At 36.1% G+C, this 11,005-nt stretch overlaps 1 protein-coding gene across 2 annotated transcripts; it reads right to left on the reverse strand.

Moving 5' to 3' along the window:
- Nucleotides 1–327: 327 nt before the first annotated feature.
- On the reverse strand, nucleotides 328–9,846 carry LOC130929367 (NAD-dependent protein deacylase sirtuin-5, mitochondrial-like). Of its 2 annotated transcripts, none has more exons than XM_057856466.1 (9): nucleotides 9,677–9,846; nucleotides 8,591–8,695; nucleotides 7,967–8,100; nucleotides 6,555–6,780; nucleotides 6,353–6,440; nucleotides 6,204–6,257; nucleotides 5,137–5,260; nucleotides 1,118–1,233; nucleotides 328–1,014 (listed from the first exon to the last, which is right to left on the reverse strand). In XM_057856466.1, exons 2-9 carry the CDS (start codon nucleotides 8,688–8,690, stop codon nucleotides 942–944), a joined length of 915 nt encoding a protein of 304 aa, XP_057712449.1. In that variant the 5' UTR covers nucleotides 8,691–8,695; nucleotides 9,677–9,846; the 3' UTR covers nucleotides 328–941. The 2 variants fall into 2 exon arrangements, with proteins under 2 accessions (XP_057712449.1, XP_057712450.1); XM_057856467.1 differs by lacking the exon at nucleotides 9,677–9,846 and adding an exon at nucleotides 9,416–9,540.
- Nucleotides 9,847–11,005: the final 1,159 nt, after the last annotated feature.

Below are 11,005 nucleotides of genomic sequence, written 5' to 3' on the forward strand. Positions count from 1 at the left end.
TGTAATCCCATTTTGCGGAAAAAAATAGTTTGGCCAACAGTAATTTTGACTTAAAAAATATAGAAAATTCCTGATCATATTGTGAATGTATGTACAGCACTGTACAAAAGTATACTGATGTGCTTCATAGCTTATCAGCAGAAATGACCCAATTCGCCAATAGTGCAATATTCAAACATAGGCTATACACTTATTTTTTTTTAGGCTTAGTCAGTGGGATATAAATTTTCTTATCATGTGTGATGTCTTTAAAAGTCGGTATAGATGTTTAAAAATTATTGTGTACTCTTAAAAAAGGTGCAACAATGCAAACCAGACAAATGCAGATTAAATATTTTAATAACTTTGCCAAATAATTGCATTGATTTACGATGATTGAACACTGTACAAAAATTGTGCATTGTATGTTTTACATCAACGGACAATTTCACCGGTTTTTAAGAATGCACTGAATTAAACACCAAAGATATGTTGCTACACCGATATCAGTGAGCCCGAGAATAAATGTAACGTGAGCTACAATCGCGCTGTAAAACTTAAAGCAAACATTTGGTCAATGCATCGGGATTTCAGCTGTGATGAAAGAAATTGACTCATCTTGCCCCAAAATCTCCATGTTAAATTACATCCACGGCCTCATATCAAATTACAAAACAGCGGAACCTATAAGCCGACTACCCCGAAAAGGAAAGCAGTTCCACCTATAAAACACCTTGAAGTGACATTGCCTTGATCACCAATTACCTTATAAGCATAGCCACATTATATCCCATTTGTACGTGCAGCACTGTATAGTCAAGTATTGACACACATGCAGAGCTACATCCTAAGCACCTAAGCCATTATAGCTGCTTGTAAGGCAAACATTTGTGCAAGAAAACAACAAAAACAACCCTCTGATGCCCTGAAGAGGGGGTTCCCACCACCCTCCTACTGGTGCTTTAAACAACCTCGGACTCATGCTGTGCCAAGGCCGAAGGCAGTGTCGTTCCACAAGGGCCTTGAAAGTGGTACCTGTATCCAACGAGAAACTATGCTATGATACGAGAGCCATTGATGACAATGTCACTTGATCACGTGTGAGGTCTTTAGTTAGATTCCTACTTTTTGGACTTACGTGAAGTACTCTGATTTTGGTGTTCCTCCGAGATTGAATTCTGCCACAGGAACACCTCTGGATGCCACCTGGGGGCCAAACATGGCTGCCGGGTAAACAATGGACGATGTACCCACCTAGAGGGAAATCCAGCAATGAGAGTTGAAAATTACAACAAAACGCTCTTTTAAATCTATGCATTATTTACTTAACTGGAGGTGCCCTTATTAGAAATATTATTAGTATAGCATTTCATTCTTACTGTAGATTAAAAAAATACAATTACAATTCATTGGTTAAAAAAACAAAAACAAAAAAACATTATTATAGAAAACAGCCTACTGTATAAAAACATATTTAAGAAATAGCACTCAATTAGAGTATGTTGTATTATTTTTACAGTGACACAATTTTTTTCAGATCAGGCTCGTCTTTTTTCCATTAAATATATATATATATATTAGGGCTGTCAAAATTATCGTGTTAACGGGCGTTAATTAATTTTTTAAATTAATCACGTTAAAATATTTGACGCAATTAACGCAGATGTCCCGCTCAGACAGATTTAAATGACAGTACACTGAAACGCTCACTTGTTGTTATGGAGTTTTGCCGCCCTCTGCTGGCGCTTGGGTGAATGACCATCTCGCATATTGCCTCAAACAGATTACAATGAGGCCGTTTATGGATATTAGGAGTGAAGAGAATGCCACCGGCCGCTTGGGGGCAGCGCCGTTCCATACTCATGTTATTTCTTCTAAACGTGGGAGAATTAGTAGTTGTAAGACGTTTATGCTGTATTCACAATGCAATGCAAATTGCTATTTGTGCTCCACACATATTTCGGTAAGTTTTCTTTCTTTTAGTGGCTATTATGTGTCTCTTGTTGTATTTTGGGTAACATATGTACAGATATATGTTATACAGTAGAGGCGAGTGGACACAGGCGTTCTTTGGACCGCGCCGTTTATTGGCAACTCCTTCACAACAAACATACAGTGGGGAGAACAAGTATTTGATACACTGCCAATTTTCCATTGGCAGTGTATCAAATACTTGTTCTCCCCACTGTAAGTATCGTTTAGTGAAAGCACAACAAAAATAATAGTCCTATCTCTCCTCCAAAAAATTATGTTCACAAAAAGAAAAGAACTTCAGTCTGTAGTAATGAGGCCCTATTCTGACACAAAGTTAAACAACAATGCAAAATGAACTGGCATTCCATATCAAAATAGCTCTGCAAAATACACGTAAAACTTAGACTTTGGTCACTCTATTTTTATTATTGTTATTTTTATTCTTATTATTATTATATTAACTCTACTTTTGATTGAAAATTTTACAAATTTTATTAAAACGAAAACATGAAGAGGGGTTTTAATATAAAATTACTATAACTTGTAACTATAACATTTATCGTTTAAGAACTACAAGTCTTTCTATCCGTGGATCACTTTAACAGAAAGAATGTTAATGCCATTTGTGGATTTATTGTTACAATAAACAAATACAGTACTTATGTACAGTATGTTGTATATATATATCCGTCGTGTGTCTTATCTTTCCATCCCAACAATAATTTACAGAAAAATATGGCATATTTTAGAGATGGTTTGAATCGCGATTAATTGCGATTAATTAATTTTTAAGCTGTAATTAACTCGATTAAAAATTTTAATCGTTTGACAGCCCTAATATATATAGCTGCAGCTATCGACTATTTTAGTAATCGAGTAATCGACTGAAAATTCTATCGATTAATCGAGTAATCGGATAAAACAAATATATTTTTGGGTGAAGAGCAATTATAAATATACATGAGAAAACAAGACATTTCATCTAATCTTGAAACACTTTCAGTCAATCAATGTCTTTATTTTCGATGTATATTGTTGAAAACAGCCAACAATTGCATTTCAGATGTAACTAGAATTTAAAAAAAAAAAAAAAGACTAATTCACTGCTTCCACTCAAAAACCCTTTAGACCTTATTAAAAAAAAAAAAAAAAAATATATATATATATATATATACCTAAAAATGCCTATACGCTTGATAACACACATCACTTAAAAGTTAGGATTTTTTCCACATGTTTCAATTGAATTTCTATTTGTGTCAAGCCATTTTTAAGTTCTAGTTAAGTTTTAAGTTAGTCTAAATTGTAAGTCCTGATAGGATTGAGAGTTTTTGCAGTGTTCAAAATAAATGTATGATACTGGCTGTATTGGAGCACATTAGGGACCAGTGCTACTTGGTGTTTTATCCAGCAATGACTACTGAGCTAAAATTGATAGTTCCCATTATTGAGTTTTTATTTTACACCCTCATCACTCCACATCACTATGTTAAAGCCTGTATGTAAGACACGTTAGCAAAGCATCGACAGTGGTCATAATTAATAGAAACCTAGCCCTCCGCAGGGCTAACGTTACGTTAATCTTATTTATTAGCGCTTAGCGCTCTTTATTAGCGCTTAGCACTCTACTGCTTTAAGATGGTGACTGTTTACTTATTTTGTTTATTGTTTATTTTTTTATTTTTATTTTTTTTTTTTTTTTTTTTTTTTGACACCAAAAATTTACTATTAAGTAATAGGGCTGTCCCAAACGACTAATTTTCTCCCGATTAGTCAGCCGACTATTTTTCCGATTAGTCGACTAATCTAATAATTAAACTTTTTTTTTTTTTTTTTTTTAAATAATTTAGCAATGAAATTTTTGTTGACGCTTATCAATTCACAAAAAAACACATTGGAACACCTAAATTATTTATTAAAGTACATATAAACATGTAAATAACAATAATAAATCACAAATAAACAATGAGTTCAAATGCTGATAGAATTAACTAGTGTAGCATCCCGATTGGAAAGATGGTCTCTTAAACTTATGGTTTACAACTTTTATTCCATCCTTGATGTAAACACACAAGAGCTGTGGTGCACACAAATAAAACAATTAGAAATTAACAAAAACTTTTCACCTTTTTCCTTTTAAACCTTATTTATATATCAATGAATTGCCTATATGAATAGCCTTTACCTTAAATTATTACCTTATATTGACAATCTCTCCCTTGAGTGCAATCACTGTATATACTGTATATATTTATGACCTTTTAACCTTATGTAATTTTTTATACCATAAAATAAACCATAACATGAAATAAACCTTTAAATTAGCATTAAGAACAATACTAATAGCACTTATATAGGCCCATTGTCAATGAAACATCATTATTTAGTAAGGCGACAGCACCCTCTGGTGTACAAAAAATGAAAAAACAAAAAAAAAAGTACAAACTGGGTGACGGCACTTGAGGTGTTTATTCACGGCCGACGTGCAGCCAAGCTTGGCATTGAAGAGACAGGACAGAAGTGTGTACCCTCCTTTGTTTCTTTGAAATAAGTCAATGTTTTGGACACTCTGGTGCGCTTTTTTTGGCTTTGTGCCGCTTTCCCCGCTTGCATACAGAGCATCCGACATTCTGAACTTTCCACGCATATATTTTTTTAACCCTTCATTAACCGTCGACGGGATGTTGTGCTCGTCGACGGATTTACGTCATCGATGACGTCGACTAAGTCGACTAGTCGGGACAGCTCTATTAAGTAATTAAAAATCAGTTATAAAAAAAATAAAATAAAATAAAAATTACTTCATCCTACTTTATGAATGATGAATGTAATGTGTGTGGTGTGTGTCATGGTAACTATTTGTGGTGTGTGTCATGGACATCTATTGCTGTCAATGGCACTGAAACATGATAATTGAGTGCCAACCCCCCCAGTTCAAATGGATTAGATGTCTATTTCAATGCCAGCCAATGGGTTAATAGTAAAAGCAATTACAACATCTCGGTGGCGCTGCCTTTTTTCCTAGGTGGAGAAAAAAAGGAGGCAGCAATGTGAGCTGCAGCATTTATGTGAAGCTCACAGCACCTGGTGATTAATTGGAGAATGGCGTCTATAAGAGCAGAGTCCAATATTGGAGTATTGGGAACAAAGAGCATGATAGATGATAATGTGCACATTGCTTACCACCAAACAAAGATCGCAGATTTCCAGCTCTTTTTCCACTTTGGTCAGGAGGTGCGAGTCCAGCGTCTCCCCAAAAAACACCACGTTCGGCCTCAGCAGACCATTGCAATCACTTTCGGAACACCTTGTTAGAAGCACAGGTGATTAAATGTGCTCAATACACTCTCATGTGCCCAATATTGATGGCATAGAAAGAAAATGGTTACACACACATTAGAATTTATTAGGTGATGAAGGTTCAAACCCAATTAATGTAGCTTGAGCAACCAATCTGTTCCTTGGCAAAGAGCAATGTTGTGCTGGTCTGTGGTTTCATTTGCAATAACAGTTTAGTGTCTAATACTGCATAGTCATATTAGATTAACTTGTCTTTTTAAGCGTATAATGTTAAATTGCTGACGCTGGGTTCATAATCACTCATGCATCTTGTAGGCTGGATGTACACTGCATGCGGATCAAGTGAGAAAGTGGATATGGTTTTGCTTCCTAGTGGTACATTTGGTGTGTGTGTGTGTGTGTGTGTGTGTGTGTGTGCAGGTATATATATATATATATATATATATATATATACACACACACATATATATATACTCATGTTTAAATCCAGAATCAGAGCATCACTGCCCTCTAGTGCTTAACTTGAGAATTTGGAGAGTTAAACGCTTCAAATGTGACTAAACAGCCCTACTATTAATTAGTTCATATAGCCTACAGCTAAAACACAAGAAAGTGCATTTACATTGACGCCAATAGTGACGTGATAATTTAACATGATCTCTGTTGAAGCTTTCTGTAATGTACCCTACTTAACATTTCATGATAGTAAAATATTACAAACATCTCTCAGAACAAAGGAGTGCTATTCTGTTAGTGTCCAAAAGTAAACAAAGTACAAGTTTATGTAGTTCCCTTCTATTATTGAATTTTCCAGGTCTTCCTAACAAATTAAGTGTCAGAAACACCAGCCTATGTAAATAAACAGCAACATACTTTACAAAAAAACGGTATGAGAGGCTGAATTTACAATCCTAATGTAAATTCTAAACAAGACACATACTGTATCTCACCTTGGTAGCTTATCCACTGGAATGTTAGCATCGGCAACGTCAGGGTCAGGAGACCTACAACACATACACAAGTAGAATGGGGATAAAATATTTGAATCATAAAAGTGCATTCATTAGGTTTTGTGGTATTAGGGCAAACAATTGTGTACCCCTTGTTCCTGAGCGCTGCACATATGGGGCTGCGCTTGTTGACATCCACATCACCACAACTAAGACAACGTGTCTCCGTCAGGCTACCTGCAGTGTTTCATTGTTAATCACCCAAATGAAGTATAATTGTTCATATTCAAAGCTACGACTGCATTTTGCCAACAACAACTTGAATTATGTTTTACCAACATGGCCACCCACCATGAATCCTGAGCACGTGTTTGGAGCCGGCCTGCTGGTGCAGGTCGTCGATGCACTGCGTGATGACCACAACATTGCGGCCCTGCTTTTTAAGCCGGGCCTCACACTCAGCTATTGCAACATGTGCGGCATTGGGCTTCTTGCTCAAGGCTACCTCTCGTCTGTGATGGTAGAACTCCCAGACACGGGACGGATAGCGCGAGAAGGCCTCTGGGGAAGCCAGGTCCTGTCAAATCCGAGGCATTGATTACAGTGTCTTAAATTAACATCTTCAATGAAAATGAAGGGGGGGGGGGGTAATCACATTAATTAATTCACTATCCGCCCAGGTGTACGTATATATTAGAGGTGTGCGAAATTTCCTATTTTTAGATTATTCGCGATTCGGCCGTGGAAGATTTGAGAATGATTCACAAACATCTTAATTATTATTATATATTTATTATAAATTATTGAAATATTTCAAGTAAAGCGGAAGTAAAACACAGTCAGCAAGGTCTTCGGGACGCAATGAGGAACGGACCGAGAGTAAACATCATGCTTGTCATTACCCGGGTAATAACAATGCTCAACTCACAGCTCTGGCTCAACTCATGCCGCTAGATAAAAAAACAAAAATACCTGACTGCTGCCGACAGCTGCTACAAACTACGTCCACTTAATGTTATGGTAGATATCACATGTATAAAGAACTAGATGCGAAACGACAGACTCGGCAGCGTCAGCAACACATGTATAGAATACTACATGCGAAATGACAGACTTGCCGGCGTTGGTAAACAGCCACCATCCAAAAGCAGTAGACTTGCCTGGAAGGCTGTTGTGGCGAACCTAATTAACTTTTTATCTAGAAAACTCCTAAATCGGCAAAATCTTGACTTGAATCTATCTTTAAAACAGTTTTAAAACTTTCACATGTCAAAAGTAGACAGAAGGGATATTATGGAAAAACAGGAGCAAACATTTTAACAAATGGAACGGTTGATTCACATTAAATTAATTGAATGTAGTTTAAAGCTGCTGATACAGAATGGGGACATGAGTATTTCATTTACTTTTTTGAACTGTTAACTTGTACCAATGTAGGTAACATTAAAAGCAGCTAATAGCATGTGGGGGCCATCAATAATCGATTTATAATCGAATCGTAGCCTCTTAATCGTAATCGAATCGTTAGGTGCCCAAATATTCCCACCTGTAATATATATATATATATATATATATATATAACATCCACAGCACATTTACATTGAAAACACCCGCTAATTATGCATAAAAAAAGACAAACTGCCATCTACCGAGACATTTTTTATTTATTTTTATTAATTATTTTTCTACTACTACTACTACTACTAACTATATACTAGTAACTACTCTATAAGTCATAAAAAAATGAAAATGAAAGAACACACTTGGGACTGCCATTTCCTCCATTTTTCATGTTCACCCCGGAACGTTGGCACTCCGCTCTCAGCACTCACACCTGCCCCGGTGATAATTGCGATGTGCTTGGCTTTGGAGAAGGCCTTTCGGAATTCAGACATATCTAGAAAAATATATATATGAATATTTGAAGGGATACTTGACCAATAAACCTATCTACATATAGAGAGTATTACAGTTGTGGCACAGAATCTTTCTTCTGCAGTTAGTTGGGAAAACAATTAGACAACAATTTGTAAGTTTAACAACCAATTTAACAATGACTTTTTTAGCCTAATGATTAGGGGAATTTGCACAATATCTGCAAAAACATGCAATTAAAAATATATAATTATTTTAAAGGGAAAATTGTTGATGTGACAGCCTGGATTGGCAGTAAAAATCTGTGTTGCTGTGACAAAATTCAAAAGGAATTCGATATTTGGAATCGCAGCTAAACAAATGCATAGTGAGTTTACTCATTAAAACTAGTTGTGGTACCACATTGGCAAGCAGGCACTATAATTTGTTGTATGTGGTTCATTTTTTTAAATCATTTTTTGACTCATCAAATGTGATCATAAAAAATTTAAGTCGTTTCATATTGATGTTACCTGAGCTGAAGCTTGACGTGTCCGCCAAAGGTCTTGTGGTGGTATGAGCTGAACACATACGGAGGCCAAATGAAACAATAGCTCGACGATGAAGCAGCATTGTCCCTGAAATAAAAATTTGAGACATCCTAAACTAAAATTTCTTGACAGTGGTGAACACATTTGGACAAATAGAAATTAGGAAAACGTACTGCATTTTAAACTGGGCAATCGCTAGCATCATCTTATCTCATAGGTGTAAAAACCTAGTCTTTTGGGCTGAGATTTGTTCAAATAAGACGCGCTTGTGTCATCAAAGAAAAAGCAAACAAAAGAATAGTCCTGCAGTCACTATAGCAATTGGGGTGCTTGTTTCACGGGTGCGTCCAAAATAATGTAGCCAAACAGGTTTCACTATGAATGGGTTTGTCACATCAAATCTGGACTCTCAAAATTGCAAATGCTCGTTATACACCTTTATATATTCTGTTTTAGTATAGTATAGTTCAGTACGGTACACTAGTATAGTATAGTATAGTATAGTATAGTATAGTATAGTATAGTATAGTATAGTATAGTATAGTATGGTATAGTATAGTATAGTATAGTACACTAGTATAGTATTGTATATTACAGTATAGTACAGTAAAGCGATTGTAAATAATAATAATAATAATGATAATAATAATAATAATATAAATAAATAAAAAGACATTTGTTTGCACGATAAAACCTCGCGACTTGCGATAGACATTCGAGCTCGTCGTGTCTTGAGGAAGTTAAACAAATTGTCGGAAGTGTTTATAAATACGAGCAGATGGTACTAAGTGCTAGGGACAACTTTACCTGTATTTTGTAGCTCGTTAACGTCTTCAAATTTACCAAGCGGCGGTTTGGATTAGCTTGTTAAAGAGTTTTGAGGTTTGTTTGCTTACTGCTGAAGCCTCGCGAGATGTCGGTTTACGAGATGATGCTGGGCAAACGTCTGGGGTTTATTAACACTATTTTTCTTTTTACTTTTAAAACTAGCCGTTTGACATCATTGTACAACTGGAACGTGGAGCCGAATGATATTTCAGTGTTAATATATTCACGACGACTCCCTACCGGTATTTTGTCGCTCTTTTGGTACCTTCAAACTTGCTCATCGACGAGAAGGGGCTGGTTTATTTACTTTTCTTGCCATTCGCCACAACTAAATGCCGTAAATCTTTGTAAAGTGTCGTAAAGCCCATCTTAAAATGAGTAGCTGCCACAGAAAAAAAAATTGCTATTGTGGCCACGACGCGGTAACTTGTAGCACCATCAAACTTGGCAAGCGAGGTCACTGGGTGCTGGGCATCGCTTTTTAATCATCACTATAAGTTTGTAAATGGTCGTAAATTATATCCAAATGTCGTACAACCAATCTATAGTGTTGTAGGGAATCCTCTGCTGGAATTTAAAATAATTGCACTGTCTCAACGTAACGGAATACATCAAACTAATCATTTGTTGCGAATTTTCATACGTACAATTGTAAATTGGCTAAAGAAAAATCTCTTTTGGTTTATGAAAGAACTGGAACTGTGTTATAGGGTTTAAAATTTGCTTTCATTTCAATGTCTTTAATTGTGTTGATTTATTATCCCAATTCCTTACATATTTTTGTTTTGAGTTATTTACTCAGTTTATTTTTTGCCTGCCTTTTTTATGTATATTTCAAATCACTGTAGGCTTTTGTTGCATTGTATTATCCTAGCTGGAGATATTTCTAACATTGCATTTATTAATTTCCTATAAAATTTCATTCCAGATATTTCAACAAAAATCTTACTGACCAGAGAACATGTTATATTTTTTACTGTAACCTATTTGTTACAATAATTAAAAATACTATTGTTGTTCAACAATGTGCATTTCCTGTTTCAGTGAAGCAGTTTTTCAGCTCATATGAAAAGATTTTCCTGTTCAGTAAATCAATACAATATACTTTATGTACTTTCAAGTTTGAAAAAAATAATTTTCCTAAGACCATTGAGATGCTTCCCCAAATAGCAGACAGACGTTGAAAAGATGTTGCATTAACATTCCGCTGTCAATCTTATATCAGATCCACATCAGATCACATTTCCGCCGTCGGCATGCTCATTGAGAAGGTCTATGATTTCCAGAAAGACCAGCATCTTTACATTGGATTCCGACCTCAAGGCCGCATTTGATACAGTTGCCACCACTCATCACTGTGGAGTCTCCTACAAGCCCTTGGCGCACCCCCAAAAATCACTACCCTCTTCAGGCTGCTCTACAGCAACGCACAGAGTTCGCGTCAACGGACGTGATTGACTGGTTTCCCCATCTCCAGTGGTGTCTGCCCAGGCTGCGCAGCTGCTCCAGACCCGTTTAATTGTGTAATCGACCACTGATGTGCAGGGTCTGTGAGAGAGTAACCGGGCT

This window comes from Corythoichthys intestinalis, chromosome 14 (assembly GCF_030265065.1).
Source record: "Corythoichthys intestinalis isolate RoL2023-P3 chromosome 14, ASM3026506v1, whole genome shotgun sequence".
NCBI classification, from domain to species: domain Eukaryota; kingdom Metazoa; phylum Chordata; class Actinopteri; order Syngnathiformes; family Syngnathidae; genus Corythoichthys; species Corythoichthys intestinalis.

Coding starts and splice junctions, on each gene's coding strand:
- LOC130929367 (XM_057856466.1), bottom strand. CDS start 8,690: ATGCTGCTTCATCGTCGAGCTATTGTTTCATTTGGCCTCCGTATGTGT. Junction 6,441..6,554: donor ACACGTGCTCAGGATTCATG/GTGGGTGGCCAT, acceptor GAAACACTGCAG/GTAGCCTGACGGAGACACGT. Junction 1,015..1,117: donor CCAAAATCAGAGTACTTCAC/GTAAGTCCAAAA, acceptor CGTTGGATACAG/GTACCACTTTCAAGGCCCTT.